The sequence below is a fragment of the Sabethes cyaneus genome, chromosome 2 (genome assembly GCF_943734655.1).
Source record: "Sabethes cyaneus chromosome 2, idSabCyanKW18_F2, whole genome shotgun sequence".
Taxonomy (NCBI): Eukaryota; Metazoa; Arthropoda; class Insecta; order Diptera; family Culicidae; genus Sabethes; species Sabethes cyaneus.
In genome coordinates this window covers 239593991-239612866 of record NC_071354.1, presented here as the reverse complement: position 1 = coordinate 239612866, position 18876 = coordinate 239593991, and the positions used below count along the sequence as shown (strand labels likewise).

Genomic DNA, 18876 nt, shown 5'->3' with positions numbered 1-18876 from the left:
CTTTGTATGGGGACTTAGTCCGCTCGGCCGCAATTGCTTGTGAAGCCCGCAGTAAGCACGACTTCCGCTGATAATGCGCCTCCGAATCTCACGGCTGGTATCATAGTCCGCCGTTAGTAGTGAGCCAAGGTAGGCAAATTCGTCGACTACCTCAAACTCATCGCCGTCGATCATATACTACTGCCCAAGTGGCATTGTTCGGCCTCGGTTCCGCTGGCCAGCATGTACTTTGTTTTAGACGTATTTACCTTTAACCCAATCTGTTCTGCTTCGCGCTTTAGTCTGGTGTACTATTCAGCCACCGCCACAGATGTTTTGCCGATAATATCCACGTCATCGGCATGTCATAGATTTGTTGAATATTGTTCCCCGCGTGTTGATATCCGCTCGGTTCATAACACGTTGCAGCGCTATGTTGAACAACAGGCATGAAAGACCATCACCTTGACGAAGCCCTCTGTATGATTCGAATGAACTTGACAGTCCACCCGAAATTCGAACACAGCACTGAGTACCAACCATCGTAGATTTAATCAGTTTGATGAGCTTTCTGGGGAAGTTGTTCTCGTCCATGATTTTCCATAGCTCTTTCCGGTCGATGGTATCATATGCGGCTTTGAAGTCAACGAATAAATGATGCGTGGCAACTCTGTATTCACGGCCATTTTGGATAATTTACCGCAGTGTAAATATTTGATCCGTTGTAGACCGACCTTCGACGATGCCGGCTTGATAAGTTCCCACAAATTTGTTCGCAATTGGTGATAGCCGGCGGAAAATGATTTGAGACAGCACTTTATAGGCGGCATTGAGAACGGTGATCGCGCGATAATTCTCACAGTCCAATTTGTCGCCCTTTTTATAGAACCCCAACTTTCCACTCCTCCGGTAGCTGTTCCGTACCCCAAATTCTAACAATTAGCCGGTGCATTCAAACGACCAGCTTTTCCGGTCCCATTTTAATAAGCTCCGCTCCGATGTCATCTCTTCAGCTGATTTGTTGTTCTTTAGCTGCATGGAGGCCACTACTTCGCCTATCGTTGCGGCTGGCACCTACTCCTCGTTTGTTGCACCGTCGAAATCGCTTTCTCCGCCGCCATTTAGGTGTTCGTCGAAGTGCTGCTTTCACCTATCGGTCACCTCACGATCGTCCGTCATAATACTGCCAGTCGCGGCACAAAACCTTTCCGCGATCCGTTTAGTTTCTGGTAGAACTTTCGCGTTTCCTGAGAATGATGAAGACGCTCCTATTCTACATATTCTTGTTCTCCAGGTAGCGCTGTTTCTCCCGAAAAATTTGGTTTCGCTGCCTCTTTTTCTGTTTGTGTCTTTCCACGCTCTGACGTGTGACACTGCACATCTTGGCCGCCCGCGCAGCGTTCTCCTCATCCATCACCCTCCTACATTCATCGCCAAACCAATCGTTCCGTTGATTCCGGGACACATGCCCGATGGAGCTCTCCGCTACACTGCTGATGGCTGTTTTGATAGTTTGACCAAACCTCGTGATTTTAGTCATGACCTTGAAATGCGGTCAGGCATATATTGATATATTTTTTTGAAACGGTTCTACAATTGATGAAGGGACGGTAAGGGAAAGTAATGAAGGATTTTTTGGGAATGGAGAGGAAAGAGTGGAAAGGAAAGGGGGGGAGGTAATAGGTAGCTACGCTTAACAAAACTAACTCTGACTAAAATCAAGAGGTTTGGTCAAATTTTCACAGGAACGGGGCTTTTCCCCGAGACCCCGCGCTGAGAATCGCGGCTAACACGCTGACAGACGAACAGCGTTCACACGCAGTACCTTGTAAGTCGCAAGGGCCTACATAGTGTCGTCGTCCCGCCAGTTAACACAAAGTTAGATTAAACTTCTCGGTCGGTGGTGTCTACAGTAGGTGGAGGAAGAGGCACAATTTGTATCTAAAAATAGCCCAAACCATGTCGCTACATTAATAAGGGAGGCAGTGATAGTGTTCCAACAGTCCTCAAGAGGGGCTTCGTCCAGCTCGTCTTCTTCCGGCAGAGCAGCTTCGAGTGAATGCGCGTAGTTTGCGACGACGTCTGGTTGCTTAAGCCGCGCGGTATCTAGCCGAGGCTGGCGTCGGTACCGAATGTTGTTCACAACGGAGAGTCTTGGGCGCATCTTATCCATCACTAGGTAGTGGTCCGAGTCAACGTTAGCGCTTCGATAGGATCTGACGTCGATAATGTCTGAGAAGTGCCGTATGTCGATCAAAACGTGGTCAATCTGTGACTCCGTCTGATTTGGTGACCTCCAGGTGTACTTGTGATGGATTCTGTGCTGGACAAAGGTACTACGTACGGCCATATTGTTGGAGGCGGCAAAGTCGATAAGTCTTAGGCCCATTTCATTGGTCCGCTGGTGTGCTCTGAGCCTTCCAATCATCGGTTTGTATTCCTCCTCCTAGCCGACCTGAGCATTGAAATCTCCGATGACGATCTTGATATCATGTTTTGGGCAGCGGTCGTATTCACTCTCCAACTGCGCGTAGAATTCATCCTTGTCGTCATCGGTAATTCTCTCTGAGGAGAGGGCTGTGCACGTTGATGATGCTTATATTGAAGAATCGGCCTTTGATCGGCCACCACCCAATCACCCGTTTCCGCATCTGTCCCATCACTATGTATCCAGCTCGTGTGTGTTGCCGCAGGTCTGGTAGATGGTATGTCCATCTCTGAACGTACGTACCGTTGAGCTCTTCCAGCACACCTCCTGCAGCGCTACAACGTCGAACTTGCGGCTCTTCAATACATCGGAGAGCACTCGAGTGCTCCCTTGGAAGTTGAGAGACCGGCAGTTGCAAAGCTAGGGAAAATAATCCAAGTGTATAGTTTTCCGGACAAACTGACGCGACTGATCAAAGCAACCTTGGAGCGAAAGATGTGTTACGTACGCTTTTCGGGGGCACTCTCGAGTCGTATCGAATCGCGCAGAGGGTTGCGACCAGGGGATGGATTGTCCTGTATGTTATTAAACACGGCTATTGAAGGTGTGATCCGACGAACGGGCATATCGAACCGGGAGAAACCATCTCTTCAACAAGAGTAGCCAACTCCTAGTTTTCGCAGATGACCTCAACATCATTACTAAAATCCTTGGGGCGGCACAGGTACTCTACGCCAGAATAAAAACGGAGACTAGGACAATTGGATTACAAATCAATGCGTCGAAAATCAAATATATGGTAGTAGGAGGCTCCACAGGAAACAACGTTTGTCTCCCACAGCCAATGACTATTGACGGCGATGGACTGGATGTAGTTGATGAGTAGGTTTGTATTTTTGGGACAATAATACGACAATAATACGAGTAAAGAGATTCGACGACGCATTCAAGCTGGAAGTCGAGCCTACTTTTCCCTCCGCAAGACGCTTCGATTAAGGAGCATTCGCCGCCAAAGCTGACGATGTACAAAACACTAACCAGACCGGCAGTCCTTTACGGACTTGAGATAGTACCTTTGCTTACGGAAGACATAGGTGCACTTGACGTATTTGAACTAAAGGCGTTGCGGACTATTTCTGCGGAGTACAAACTGAAAGCGGAGTGTGGCGGAGTCGTACTAACAGGGCGGCCACGTAGCAAGGATGCCGGACGACTGTCCAGTGAAATCTGATCTCTTCAAGAGCCCCACCGGTACCAGGAATAGAGGGGCCCAACGTGCTAGATAGTTCGACCAGGTTGAAGCTTGAAGTGTGTCGAGTCGCTTAACGAATTGCGAGAAGCCCAGCACCGAGTACAGTGGACAGGAATTCTTGATACGGCTCAACTACTACTAAAGAGTATCTCGATGATGTGGAATCAAGCTCGGGATCTGCTGCATGTGAGCTTTTCGCAAACTTTTGTTCCTTGGTTTTCGCCTGTTACAATACATTGAAATCTACCTGACGATTTGTAGCATAGAGGATTGTTAGCGTCTGCAGTCTTTGCTGGATAAATTTTCAACGTGACGTAAACTAGATTCTTTGAATATAAGCACTGCTAAATGCGAAGTGATAACTTTTCATCGAAATCAAACGCCAATTAGGCAAACATTAAATTGAGTGGATCATGTTAATGATCTTGGCATTGTTCTCGACAGAAGGCTGACGTTCGGCAGGCACGGCGATCGTGTTTAAAGCAAGTAGACAATTAGGGTTCATCGCAAAAAAGGGCCGTACTTCAAGGATTCTCATTACCTGCAAGCCTTATACTGTACTTGTACTTGTACGTCCGATACTGAAAGATGTGTGACTTCACACCAGCTCGGTTGGAACTTGTGAATTGAACGTGTGCAGAGAAGATTCGTTCGTTTAGCTTTAAAGGACTTGCCCTGGCGAGATCCCGCCAATCTTCCCCTTTAACTGGATCGCTGACGCTTAACTGAGCTAGATACGCTCAAACGACACTGCAATTACAACAAGCCTTACTTTTGGTGAAAGTGTTTAACGGTGCAAAAAATCTCAATTCTTGGCGTTTTACTGGCAAAGCGCAGGAGACGAATCGATTTGCTCTCTCTCAGTCGGATGTTACCTTCTCCGACGCGACGAGTTTTGTTTTGCTTTTGTAGTGCTTTGTTCTGCCAGCAAGTGAGCATCAGTTTGGTTTCAGCTTTCTTTTCCTGCCGGAGCGCTACCGAATGCATGCTCTCAAGGTCTCGGAGCATATCGTTCCAGTCCATATAATTGCCTATCGCATATTCTCTTCGGGACACGGAGCGAACAGTCTCGTGTCTCTAGTGTGAAAACAGTATTCAGGCATCGTTCGGAGAGAAAGGAAACGGTTGAACAAAAAACGAAAGCACTTGATCGTTGTGAGAAGCAGATTATTCTGCCTCTGTATGCATAAGATGAGCAAAATGAAGCCTGCCCGAAACTGCTGTCTATGAAGAACCAGTTTTATCGGACGAACTTTGGTTATTTTGAACCAACAGCGTTTTGCGTGAAAATTTTCAATAGTGTTGAACATCTTTTCGATTTTGGCGAACCCACTTATATGTTTAAAAGTAGATTAGCTAGAACTAGGTAGTTCATTTTAATGCACGAGCAGCAGCAGCAGCAGCAGGAGCGAAGAAGATTTCATGCTATATAAGCAGCGCGCAGTGCGCGATTCATTCAGCGTTTCAGTGTTTTTCCACGTGTTATTCAATAAATAGAATACAGTAATCCCCCCAAAAAGGACGCTAATAGGGACCGCGTTAATGGAAACCGTGTTAATGGAGTCTATGTAGCATATGGGAATTGACTTAATTGGTTCCAACACGGAATAACTCGTGATCCTGACCATATAGACGGCTGGTGTCTTCGACAAAGTTGTTCAGTACATCAACGGGTTTTCAGTAGATTATAGTATTGCGGAATTGTCTCACTACGTGGCGCTAGCGTATACGTAATATTTTTGTATAGGCTGTATCTCGCACTGCAGGCTATCTAGAAAGTTGCGGCCTTCGGGAAGGTTGCTCAAATGACTGCCACCTTCAAGATGGCATGGAAAAGAGCGCAGAACTGACTCACTACGTGGCGCTAGTGTATATGTAATCCTCTTACGCAGGCTGTATCTCACGCTGCTGACTATCTAGCAAGTTGCGGTCTTCGAGAAGGCTATTCATATGACTGAGACCTTCAAGAAGGATGGACAATATTTCAGAATTATCTCACTACGTGGCGCTAGCATATATGTAACATTCTTGTATAGGCTGTATCTTGCGCTGTTGACTGTCTGGAAAGTTGCGGTCTTCGAGCAGGTTATTCATATGACTGCCACCTTCAAGGTGGTATGGAAAATATTGCAGAATTGTCTCACTACGTGGCGCTAGTGTACATTTATTCCGCTTAGGCAGACTGTATCTCGCGCTGCTGGCTATCTAGTAACTTGTGGCCTTCGAGAAAGTTATTGCAGAATTGTCTCACTACGTGGCGCTAGTGTATATGTAATCTTCTTGTGAAGGCTTTATATTGCGCTGCAGTGAATACAAAATATCTGTTAAAATCATGCAACCAATTCACATTCCAATAATAAGTTTAATAAAGCTTATACAAATTTGTAAAAAAGTTTATGCCCTACTAGCACAGTTGTTATAAACTAGTTGTGATAACCGATTAATGACTGATTTCAGTCATAAATAGGTTGCAGCAACCAGAAGTGACAAAAGTGTGCTACTTGCGTGTCCTGGTCTGGAAATTTATTTGAAGAAAGGGGCAAGAAAAAGATAATAACATCAGACCTTCAATAGCTAAACAAAAAAGAAAAAAACCAGTATTTATTTTTCCATTTATTAAAAATTAAATACAAAGATTTTGTACAGTACTTAAATTTTTGTTGAAACCTAACAAACCAAAATTTTTCGACTCATCCTGGTAAGCATCCTGGTAGAGATGAACCAGTTTGATAATAGTGGTTCAACGGTAACCACAAAATAGTATCGTGATCTAATCATCTTTAGAAAATGGCAGTTTAGGTCCCTACAACTTTTTTTCATAGAACGCATCTGCTCACCGACGTGCCCAGAGGAGGGGCTCCACAATTGCAAATCAATGCTGACCTTTATGTTTATGCTATTATGTTCAGCATGCGTGTTTTTAGAAGAAACTCGTATATCCCCCACAGTCTTCGCAAAAATAATCCATCGGGTTAGTCTACCATCTATCCGTAAATGCTACTTCCTAAATGGCCAGAAAAATCCCAGTGTCATTTGAATAATCTGCTCGAAGACCGCAACTTGGTAGACAGTCAACAGCGCGTGATACAGCCTGCTTAAGAAGATTACATATATGCTAGCGCTACGTAGTAAGGCAATTCTGCACTTTTTTCCATCCCTTAAAGGTCTCAGTCATATGGATAACCTTCTCGAAGACCGCAGCTTGCTATATAGTTAGCAGCGCGAGATACAACCTCCATAAAAAGATTGCAAATATGCTAGCGCCACATAGTGAGACAATTCTGCAATATTTTCTATCCCTTCTTGAAGGTCGCAGTCATGAATAACCTTCCCGAAGACCGCAGCTTGCTATATAGTCAGCAGCGCGAGATACAGCCTGCTTAAGAAGATTACATATATGCTAGCGCCACGTAGTGAAGCAATTCTGCAATATTTTTCATACCATCTTGAAGGTGGCAGTTTTATGAATAACCTTCCCGAAGACCGCAACTTTCCAGACAATCAGCAGCGCAAGATACAGCCTGCTTAAAAAGATTACATATATGCCAGCGCCACGTAGTGAGGCAATTCTGCAATATTTTCCATCCCTTCTTGAAGGTCGCAGTCATATGAATAACCTTCTCGAAGACCGCAACTTGCTAGATAGTCAGCAGCGTGAGATACAGCCTGCATAAGAGGATTACATATACACTAGCGCCACGTAGTGAGTCAGTTCTGCGCTTTTTTCCATGCCATCTTGAAGGTGGCAGTCATTTGAGCAAACTTCCCGAAGGCCGCAACTTTCTAGATAGCCTGCAGCGCGAGATACAGCCTATACAAAAATATTACATATACGCTAGCGCCACGTTGTGAGACAATTCCGCAATACTATAATCCAATGAAAACCCGTTGATGTACTGAACAACTTTGTCGAAGATACCAACCGTCTATTAGGTCAGGATCACGATTTATTCCATGTTGGAACTAATTAGGTCAATTCCCATATGCTACGTAGACTCCAATAAGGACGTTCGACCGCGTTAATGGAATCACTCGAGACCGTTCTTAATGGAAACGTCCTTATTCGAAACCGCGTTATTCGGGGGACTGCTGTAGTTTTAGTTTACTAGTGTTTCCTTCACATCCTCTGAAGACGTCCAGGGAAGTAACTAATGTGTATGCAGTCCACTCCACTGGTTTAGTTTTGTTGCAGCAGGCTCGCGGACCAAACCGTTCTTTTAAGGACAAGAAGGTTTTCTCCTTACACTGTTATCCGCCAGTGCCTGAACAGAACAGTCTTTTCTCGATGGCTTCTAGCTTAAGCGGCACCGTTCCTGTTCGGTCTTGTCAAGACATATTTGCTCATGCCGCAACAAGATTAGGAAGTCATTTCGTCCCGAGAAGTCAACGGTTCCAACCATGTAAGCGGCTACCAGAACTGCCATTGACCGATCGAACGAGTCGTTCCCTGGTGCCACCCGTATAGGACGAAGCAGGTGGAATGAATTTTGAATTCCGATCAGCTTCTTGCTTGAGTGATCTGCTTTCGCCCTGGTAACAAGTATCATTGCCCGTGTAAATGTTCCCAGAAGACCAGCGTGGAAGCGAAATATGAGGCAGCAGGCGCTCAGCCATGGTGCATGACGCCGTGCCGAGAGTGAATCACTTTAACCGTGCTACAGGCAAAATTTGTAAGGACAGCGCCTGTATTTGGCTTTGCTTAGGTGCAGTTTTTCTCTGTAACGCTCTCAGCTGTGATTTCGAACCTCTGGCGAATCGTGTTGACGACGATCTCTTAGGTGGCGTTGATACAATGTGCCTTTGGACACTTTAGAATAGACTTTGGGACTCGACTGTTTTGCTAACTAAACGTCGGGTTCTAACAGGAAAACCAGAATCTATTTCGTTATTTGGTTGGCTGGCTATATTTGATTTAGCAGGGACGCATCTTCACGCGCCAGGATCGCCGGTTTCACTGATGCGAAGGGCGACTAATTTATATGACGGCGCTATGCCCGAACCGCTTCAGAGGAATGCTACCTGTGCTAGAAGAGTCTTCAGCAGTCTTGATAACAGCTGTTTTCATTACGAGTCGAGCGACCTTCGTTTTCGAACCGATGGGTGACACTTGTGTTTCACCATTTATGACCAGATGCTGCACAGGAAGATATTTTCCGGGACAGCTGGTCAAAATTAGAAACTAGGAATGCGTAGTTGGTCTAATTTCAGGAAAAAATCACCTTCACTGCTGCCAAATATCTTTCAAATCTTCGAAAATAGGCTGTTCCAATATAGGCTAGATATCATTCCTCATGAGCAAGAAGCAAGTGTCCGGAAAGTTATTCCATTCCCGACAACGACTCGGAGTTGTCTTGCCTCTCTCGGATCTGGACGATATGTGCTGTCAACAAGACGGCGCATCTTGCCACGTAGTATGCAAAACAACGAACCGGTTGAGTTGAGTTAACCTAGGTTTGGTGAGGGTGTCGACTCAAATTCAAAAATAAAATTCCCTGACTTTCCCTGATTTTCCCTGATGCATCAAACGTTTTTCCCTGGCCCTCAAAACTCAATTACAAAGCTTATTTAGGCGATTTCTGGCTTTATTTTTAACCCTCTTGCATGGACTTCGCGAACTTCTGAAAACTAAAGCCAGATTTATTCATGTTTTACGAACTAATACCAATGATTCTTAAGGAGATGAGTGACTAAAGATTTTTGGCAGAAAAATACGCGTTCCTGCTGGCTTCGAGGTACATCAAAAGTCTAACCACTCTAACTAAATATATTGTTAGAATATAATAAAATAAGAGCAATCATTTTTGAGCATCAATATATTGTTTGAGTTGATATGGAAACATAACTGGGGTGGTTTGGACAAGACAGTGTATGAAAACGTATGGTTTTACTCGAAATAACTGTGAAATCTGTCGATAAAGAGGAACTATGGGGAGCACACAACATAAAAATTCAAGACTCTAGCTCCCAGATCGATCATATCCTGATTAACTGTCAATACCTTTTGGATATCATCAATGTACGGTTTTTTTCGGGGATCTTATCTACTTTAACCACTATCTCGTCGTAAAACTCGCGGTTATCGAAATCGGCGACGACTCGCACTAAGAAAATGCTGCGTTGTAACATCCAGCGGTTGATGGCAGATAACGTTGCAGCGGAATACACCAGAAAGCTTGATCAACGAATCACAGAATAGCAGGAAAAAAGAGGATCCTCCATAGCGCCAACAACTGCAAGGGAAGTGGTAGGCACAACTTTTGGAAGACAGCGTAATAGCTTGTTTGATGCCGAATGACAGATTAGAAGAACCAGGCCAAGAGTCGCGTGGTCACTCCGGGTACACGTTAGAACAGAAAAAAAATATAAAAAGACTATAAAGCTACGAGAAAAGAACGCACTGTTTAAAAAATAATGTGAGTACGAGAAGCACGTGCTCGCTGGCGCCAAGGGGAGATTCGTCAGCAACCACATAAGGAATATCTGCAAAACGGGGAGGAATTGCAATGCCTGTGATGTGCAATGGTAGTGCAGACAACCTCCGTACTGACAAAACAACAAGCAGCTAGATGGAAGGAGCACTTCTAGACGCGTTGAATGGAGAGATTAACACGGAGATCGGTAGGCACAGGATATGAATTGTGAGCGATAGTCAAGTTGTGGAGCCGCTAACACAGGAGGTGGATGAGAAGACTATTAAAAAGCTAAAGAACGGTAAGCTTGCAGGAATGGACGGTATCGCGGCTGAACTTTCAAACGCGGGGAGCAAGCGGCTTTGCGAAGCGATCCACCGGATCAGAATTTGGACGGAAAAACAAATGCCGGAGGAGGGGTTGATTAACCTAATTTGCCCTATTTTTAAAAGAGGAATCGATTCGAGTGTAAAAACTATTGAGGTATTACACTGCTCAATCCTGCTTTCATGATGTTGGATGGACTGAAGACATATGGCAACGATGAAGGCCGCGAAGTGAAACAGCACATTGCAGACGCGAATAGGGCTTTCTGTGGATTACGTAGTCAGCTGCAGTCCTGTAGAAATTCTACAGAACGCACTACCTTAATCCTCCCGGTCACCCTTTACGGATATGAATCATGGATGCTGAAGGAAGATGCTCCAAGAATGCTTGAAGCTTGTAGCGTAAAATTCTACGATCAACGCTTGATGCTAGTGAAAACGTTGAAGATCGCGCGTAAATTACAGTCTGTATCCCAATTTGTGCTATCGGTACGTGAAGTACGTGAGGCCGGAAGATGCCGATTTCTAGCACTACTATGAGTGAAGTCTGACGATTGTACGGCGCAAAACAAATAAAAAAATCTACGCAAAATTGAAAGATGATTAAATCGCCGCCACGCAAGTGACAAGTTTTAATTCAAGCGATCAAGCTGCGTAGATTTTACACCGAAATTAATTCGATTCCGAAGTTGCTAAACAATATTGCCGACTGAATAAAATTTCCCTGATTGAATTTCGAAATTCCCTGATATTCCCTGATTTTCCAGGTTTTTCCAGGAAATCGACACCCTGGGTGATCACATTTGGAGGGATTACGTTTACGGTTATCGGTAAAACACCATCCGAAATGCTCGAAAAAGTGGTGCAAATTTGGACCTTTCACAAGGCTACCTCAAGCGTCAAAAAGAGGATAGCAAACCCCAATTTATCTGTTTCAAATACAAAATTTCATACCATTTTTGCAATTTTTGAGTGTTTTAATTTGAAATGAGTCACCAGACGAAGCTTTCCACATCAGTTTTAGCGTTCGAAACGAAATTTTTCATTTTTCTTTCTCATCATCAAATTATAATTATGGCAAAAAGCTTGTAGTAACGCTGTGCTACGTCTACATTGAGGTAGATAAAAAATAGCAGTGGTCCCAGATTACTACCCTGTGGTACCCAGTCGTTACAAAGTTGTACGAAAAGTTCCCCATACATGAGGTATGTTTTCCAATTTACAAAATTTCTTGGCACATCCAGTACTTTGGAACAGAAGGACGTTAGAAAATGGCCATATTTTTTAAACAGTTGATAATAAGTTACTGAATCTGTTAAATCTGTCAGAAATAACTAAAATTATATAATATTCAAAAGGAAATGTTTTATGTATCGTTACAGGTAACCTTTACAACATCTACATGTGTATCAGCAAAGAAAAATCCCCAATGGACCATGAATTCTGAATAACAGGTAGGTGCACTTTTACTCATTTTTTTTGTTTTGTTTTTAATGGTTTAACATTTGTATGGGCTTTCGGGTATGTTCGAGCGATATATACAAAGCAATGCGAGAGGGACATTCACAAAATCGCACAGCAAGACAACACAAAAGCTTATTGTTATCATAGATATCATATAATTAGTTTTTTTCAATATATAATAAACGGTAATATTATTCTCATATGTATATAACAATTACATAAAAGTCTACAAAAAAGCAAAGATTTTCTTTCTGGTTTCCTAACGATCCCGAATGTGTGTATATAATCTATTGTGATAAGTTGGATAACAGTTTGACCTACGCTCCGTTAAAAAGTGTGCGTTTTTTTTGCTGCTTCAAGGATTACTTACTTGCACCCTAACCACATCCACCAAACTAAGCAGGAAATTGCAGACTCTGAACTACTCTGAATAAGATGTACTCCTCACTGTGATGTACGACCTAAATCTTAACGTCGTCAGACGGTGACCGAAACTACCGCTGCAGCTGCTTGCTAAGGAAACCACTGTCTACTGGGTGGCGGGGTGGGGAAAGGATCTTCGCGGCGGAGCGGAGCTCCCAGACGAGGCAAAAAAGATATGGAGAAGGACTGAGATGAATTTCCGTTATTTCCTACATTCGAGAGTGACGCGATTTTGTGCCATCATCTTCAAAGGAACGAGTTTTTTTCTTCTTCTTGCTTCCTCGAAGTTTGTACCACAGTGACAGAAGCAGTGTCCCTCCTTCTTTTCTATCCTCCGGACGACAAGGACAAGAGCCTACCGACGGACCGCGCGGCCTGGCCGGGTGTCGAGTGATAACGACTAAGGATTACGTTTTTATTTTGCTGGGGACATTTTGTCGCTTCTTCTTTATCGTTTGCTGATAGAACGTGGCGATAGATGAGTCTGATTTTTCTTCTTTAGAATTGCCTTTCAAAGCGCGCGGAATATATATTAAATATTTGAGTGAAGATTTTTATCGTCGAAAAAGGTAGGTTGGTTGGTGTTTACAATTTTATTGTTTGAAGTATGGAGGGACGTTGTTGTTGCTACTGGAAAAGGTCTAGTAAATTATTGAAACTGGAAAAAAGACGAAAAATAGCATAAAATCATCATCAGTTGACGGTGTTGCTTAAGTAACGGAAGGCACCTTATCCACGGATTTGAGCATTATTTTTTACCGTTAGCAATCCAGCAATCCAAGTGCAAAAAAACTAATACTATGTTTAATCAGCATTTCCTCTTATAACTAGCAGCGAATCAGCATCCATAACCGGTTAAGAACGTGCAAACGAAAGTTGACTTAAAATTAAGTTAGCAAGGCGTTAAAATGTGTTCAATCATGCCCAAAAGTTTGTTATAATTAGTGATTTTTTATAATGTCCCAACCCAACCATTCAAATCAATTTAAACTAAAGATGGTAATAAACAAAACTAACTGCAGTACAACTCGTCCCGCAAAGTGGCGAAAACTAGAGGGAAAAATAACCCGTAGTTTCGAACAAACTTATTCAAAAAATCAATTCAAACAGAATGATTCTGTTTGGAATTCTTAGGTAAACAGCTCGAACGTTTTTGTAATCAACTCCGATTTCTCATGAATTAGCAATGGTGAAAATTGTTTAGTTCTCAAAAAAAAACTCGAATTCAACAAGTTTTTCACAACGACTCAAATCAACTTTTCCATAACTAACATTCAAAAATGTAGTTGCCTTCAATTGACGATGGGTGCAAAATCACTCGGCTTTGTATAATGCCGAAACACAAAAGAAAACAAAAAACCAAACTTATCAGAAAAAATACGACCAACAAGGAAACAAGCCACAATCGATTCAAGTTGAAATTCGCCAACTTCACCGAGGAAGAGAAAATTGCTTGCGAGCGAACTGTAAGGATCTGAATGTGCATGTGCACATTCATTGGTACCTAAAAGCAATCATCGAAACTTTCCGTACAGTTCGGAGCAGTTAGCACCGGTAGAACCGGTAGATATGGGCCCAGAGGGCCCACTACCTGCTCTACTCGGAAAACAAGAAAATCAGCCGAATCGATAGCACTGAACAAAAAACAACGGAAAAACAAGTTGCTCCCCGCAGGATGGCAAAATTGGTGAGGCTGGCAGTTGTGCTGCTGGCATTGTCGAAGTGCAACCAAACCAATCAATACATGTATACAAGTAGTGACGGAGAGGGAAGTCAATGGATGATTTATGAAAGGGTTAGCACAATCTTTCTTTTCAGATCCTTCAAGAGGTTCATTGATCTAGAATCGATAATAAGGTTGGTTATATAAAATTGGCAATTCAATCCTACTCCTTGTTACCGTAACAATTATTCGTAGAAGTTTATTAGCCCAACACATGGACTATAATTGTGTAAAATTTCCTTCCACTATTTAAAAAAAATCGTTCGTAGTCAACGTAACGCCGGGGCTGCAGCAGCAGCTGGGCTATTCGAGTTTCAGTTTACAACAAATCAGTGAAGCAAAAAATTCGAGCTTAACGTTGCGTTGCGTTGGAACGAACAGCAAAACAAAGCCGGCAGAACAAAGCAGTGCAGTAGAGGAGGTTGGAAAATTTCAAATTAATTAAAATGTAAATTAATCTTACATGCAGCGCGCGGGCGGTGGTGCGTGGTGGGAGCGTGGAGTGACAAACAAGCGATGCGCCACATAGACACAAAGAATCTGCCGACTGCTGCGGGAGAATGGGGAGCAAAAAAACGGGGAGACGACAGCCAGTCCTTTCGTAACGGGTTGTTGAACCAGAGGAGCAAAAAAAAACGTTTTATCCAGTAAAAATGTGTAAATGGTCACTGATTGAGTGGTATTCGGTTACGTTGTTACGTACCAGAATGGGCGACTAGGACTGAAGTGCCGAAAAGAACACGATTCAGCTTAATTAGATGATTTAATTGAAGGATAAACCTCCGAAGTGTTACGCAAAACAAAGTGTTAATTTGAATTCTTTTAGCAGAATCACATTATTAGGCATCTATTTTTTGATTATAATTTATGATTATGATTATGATTTATTTTGTGTTAAATGGCGATAAGCTGGAATGATTTTACAGTTAAACATAACATCGACGTCATTTCTTCAATACAATTTTACCATGGAACCAATGTGAATTGTGGAATTGTTATTTCCAAATAAAGATAGTAAATATTCGTCACGATTATTCAATGAATAGTGGCGAAAATAACTTTTTGGTAACACCAAGGTTTAGAAGTGAGAGCCTTCCACTATTTGGCTAATGAGATGGCAGAAATTAAAATGGACGACTACTGGTTTCAGGAAGATGGAGCTACATGCCACACAATCTGCAAAACAATGGCAATGGAAAATAGCAACGTCACCTGATTTCTATCTGTGGGAATATTTGACAGGGAATACTAATGCCAGCACAATTGATAATCCCTTGAGGCCAAACTACGGCCACTGATATAACTGCAGATAAAATTGAATTTTCTTGAACTGAATGATTGGCGATGATTCAGCATTTTGACAATTTTTGGGTGACTTGTAGCACTAGGCAAGTTTAAGTAACTGGCTTCAAACTGGTATGCAGTTGACGAAGGTCACTTACTTAAGAAGCTTGCTTATAACTACGGTTAAACCGAAAAAAAACTGTTCCGGGTTATCATTTACAACACTAATTCGCATTCGTCAATTTCCACGAAAATAATTGATAGCACCGTTCATTGTGATAGATTGATTTGAAGTATAATTGTCTTTCAACTAACATGTGGACAGCCAGTTAAAATATCAATTAGCTAACGTCCTATGAATCTTACTAGTTCCTTTCGATACTCTACTTTACCGCTATTTGTCAAAGAAACTTTGTTAAAGGTCGCGAGCGACTGAGCTCCAATGTCATTTCTTTAGTCAGTTTCTTTAGCTATTTGTATACTTGACTTGAATTAAGACTTTGTAAAGAATTGCAAGCAACTCACTGATACAAAGTAACACGCAACTTTGCCATAAGACGTAGTCCTACGTTAAAATTTCAATCTGTTGAATAATCGAAAAATATCAATCATCTCGGAATAGCTCGCCGGAATGGTTTGCAGAACGGTTTAGTGAAATGCTTGTTATGTTGATCCATACTCAGATGCCATCATTTAGCAAGGTGAAAACCAAAACAGACCTTTTCAGAACTACCATTTAATATATTTAACCGTTATGTGTACGGGAAATTTAACACCCATAAGTGTTCGGATAGGTACCCGGGTACCCACCGAAATGAAATGCTTCTAACTTTATCAATTCTTGACCGATTTTGGATCTTGAACCGTCAAAAGATTGGAAAATTTGTCTATTTTTAGAGCATGAGACTAACCAAGCCTGGGACCACGTCTAGTTCCCATAAATCCGGATCTCCGGGACCATGTTCCGGATCCAAAACAAATGTGTACAATTGTCAATAAAACCACACAATATTGGTATCAAAATTCATGAAATCACTCCAGGAGTTTATGTTTGTCCATTTTGAGTCCATTTAACGAGTTGTCTTCGGAATGGCCATTCCGGAGCAGGTTCCTGTGGAGCCTTATGAGACCAGTAACATGTTTGGATAGAAACCCTAGCAATATGTATATCAAAATTCGTGAAATCACTCCAGGAGTTGAGGTTTATCCATTTTGAGTTCATTTGATAAGCTGTCCCCGGAATGGCCATTCCGCAGCTGGTTCCTGTGGGGCTGTATGAGACCAGTAACATGTTTGGATAGAAACCCTAGCAATATGTATATCAAAATTCGTGAAATCACTCCAGGAATTGAAATTTACCCTTTTTGAGTTCAGTTGATGACATGTCCTCGGAATGGCCATTCCGCAACAGGTTCCTGTGGAGCCTTATGAGACCAGTAACATGTTTGGATAGAAACCCCAGCGATATGTATGTCAAACTTCATGAAACCACTTCAGAAGTTGATTTTTATTCACTTTGAGTCCATTTGATGAGTTGTCCTCAGAATGGCCACTACGGGGACAACTTGTCAGATGGACTCGAAATGGACAAAAATGAACTCCTGGCGTGATTTCATGAATTTTGACATACATATTGCTAGGGTTTCTATCCAAACATGCTAGTGGCCTCATAGGACCCCACGGGAATCTGCTCTGCAATGGCCATTCTGGAGACAACTCATCAAATGGACTCAAAGTGGATAAAAATCAACTCCTGGAGTGATTTCATGAAGTTTGACATACATATTGCTGGGGTTTCTATCCAAACATGTTAATGGTCTCATAGGGCTCCACAGGAACCTGCTCCGGAGTGGCCATTCCGGGGACAGCTTATCAAATGAACTTAAAATGGATAAAACTCAACTCCTGGAGTGATTTCGTGAATTTTGATATACAAATTGCTAGGGTTTTCTATCCAAATATGTTAGCGGTCCCGTAAGGCCCCACAGGAATTTGCACCGGAGTGGCCATTCCGAAGACTATGAGTTGAATGGACTCAAAATGGATAAAAATTAACTCCTGGAGTGATTTCATGAATTTTGATACCAATATTGTGTGGTTTTATTGACAATTGTACACATTTGTTTTAGATCCGGAACATGGTCCCGGAGATCCGGATTTACGGGAACCAGACGTGATCCCAGGCTTGGTAAGTCTCATGCTCTAAAAATAGACAAATTTTCCAATCTTTTGACGGTTCAAGATCCAAAATCGGTCAAGAATTGATAAAGTTAGAAGCATTTCATTTCGGTGGGTACCCGGGTACCCATCCGAACACTTACGGGGTAAAAAAATTCGAAGGCCCCCCCTTCGACCCCCCTCTGCTGCTACAGGCAATCTGTTGTTGACAAATGGTTTATTCCCACTAGTTAGGAGCATTCTACGAGTTTTAGCTGGCTGAGTTGTCGTAAACCTTGTTTTTCGAGGCTGTAAAGTCTCAAAAGGTACCCGGGTACCCAGCCGAACACATAACGGTTAAACAGTCGGAACTAATAAACGGTAGCATACAATTTATGCGGTAGCGTCACATTAATGCTCAAATAGACTCATTTTGAGGCGAAATAACCTTCTCGAGTTCTGTTCGTGACCTGACAGAACTTTAGTTCTTTTAAAATTCTTTCAGTTATCGGGAGGGCATATGGCTTTTTCGGGGAGCATTTTGTCTCTCAACTGGTAATCAAGACAGTGATGAATATCAATGACCAGTGGCAGAAATGCGGACTTCATACGACCAATAAACGTTTTGAATGTTGCTTGGACAAACCCTGTGACTGTTGAGAATTCTGTCGATTCACTGTTATTTTACAGTTTAACCTTCGATCAGGCTTGGCGCACTCATTTTCTTTTGATTTCGTTCATCATTGGGCTGTACCGCCTCAGCAGGGCCGAATTTGAAAAGGTTAAATATGAGACACTTGTAGTGCTAGTTATAGAGCACGCTTCTCGCTCGTCATTGCAAATCCAGCAGTTGATACTGCATACCTCACGAGGGCCCGCGTTTGTAAAAATCTGTATTCATACAACATCTTATTGTGTCGCTTGCGCTCACGAGCTGTTTGCCATTGGCTTGCCTTGTGAGCGGGCTGTACAGGAAGACGCTAAGAGGCTGTGCGCTCGCAAGTGTGTAGGACATAGCAGAATATATGCATACACAGTACCAGCGGTTGTTTGTACGTTTTCGTCAGTAGAGTAAGCGTTGGATGTTATGCTTCTTGCAGAGCAAGCATTGCGGAGCAGCAATCTTGTAGCACCATGTTTATTGAGACAACTTTCGGTATCAAGAAACTGCCCATTATTACTAACGAGGTAAAACACCAACTGGCCTCATATTTGCGACTTTGATGTCAAAAGATCCGATGTTCCTGATATATTATGAAATAAATAGATTCCTAAATCAGCTTTGGCAATAATTTGTGATTTGGACTGAGAATAAACCCATGCTAAAGTCACTTGACATTGATGTGATTCTACTAAGATTCGAACCCACGATCATGCGCTTGTCAAAGCAGACTCGGTAACCTTGCGGCTTCACTCCCTAAGGAGAAGCA

At 42.7% G+C, this 18876-nt stretch overlaps 1 protein-coding gene across 3 annotated transcripts in view; it reads right to left on the bottom strand.

Moving 5' to 3' along the window:
• The window catches only part of LOC128738735 (synaptobrevin), a 54670-nt gene that overhangs the window by 13833 nt on the left and 21961 nt on the right, over nt 1–18876 (bottom strand). The window contains exon 4 of one of the 3 annotated variants that reach the window (XM_053834078.1): nt 11998–12940. The exons of the other annotated variants lie outside the window; for them this stretch is intronic. Coding sequence (XP_053690053.1) covers nt 12924–12940 — 17 coding nt within the window. The 3' untranslated portion in view covers nt 11998–12923. Of the gene's footprint in view, nt 1–11997; nt 12941–18876 lie in introns of those variants that run through there. 3 annotated transcript variants of the gene reach the window in all.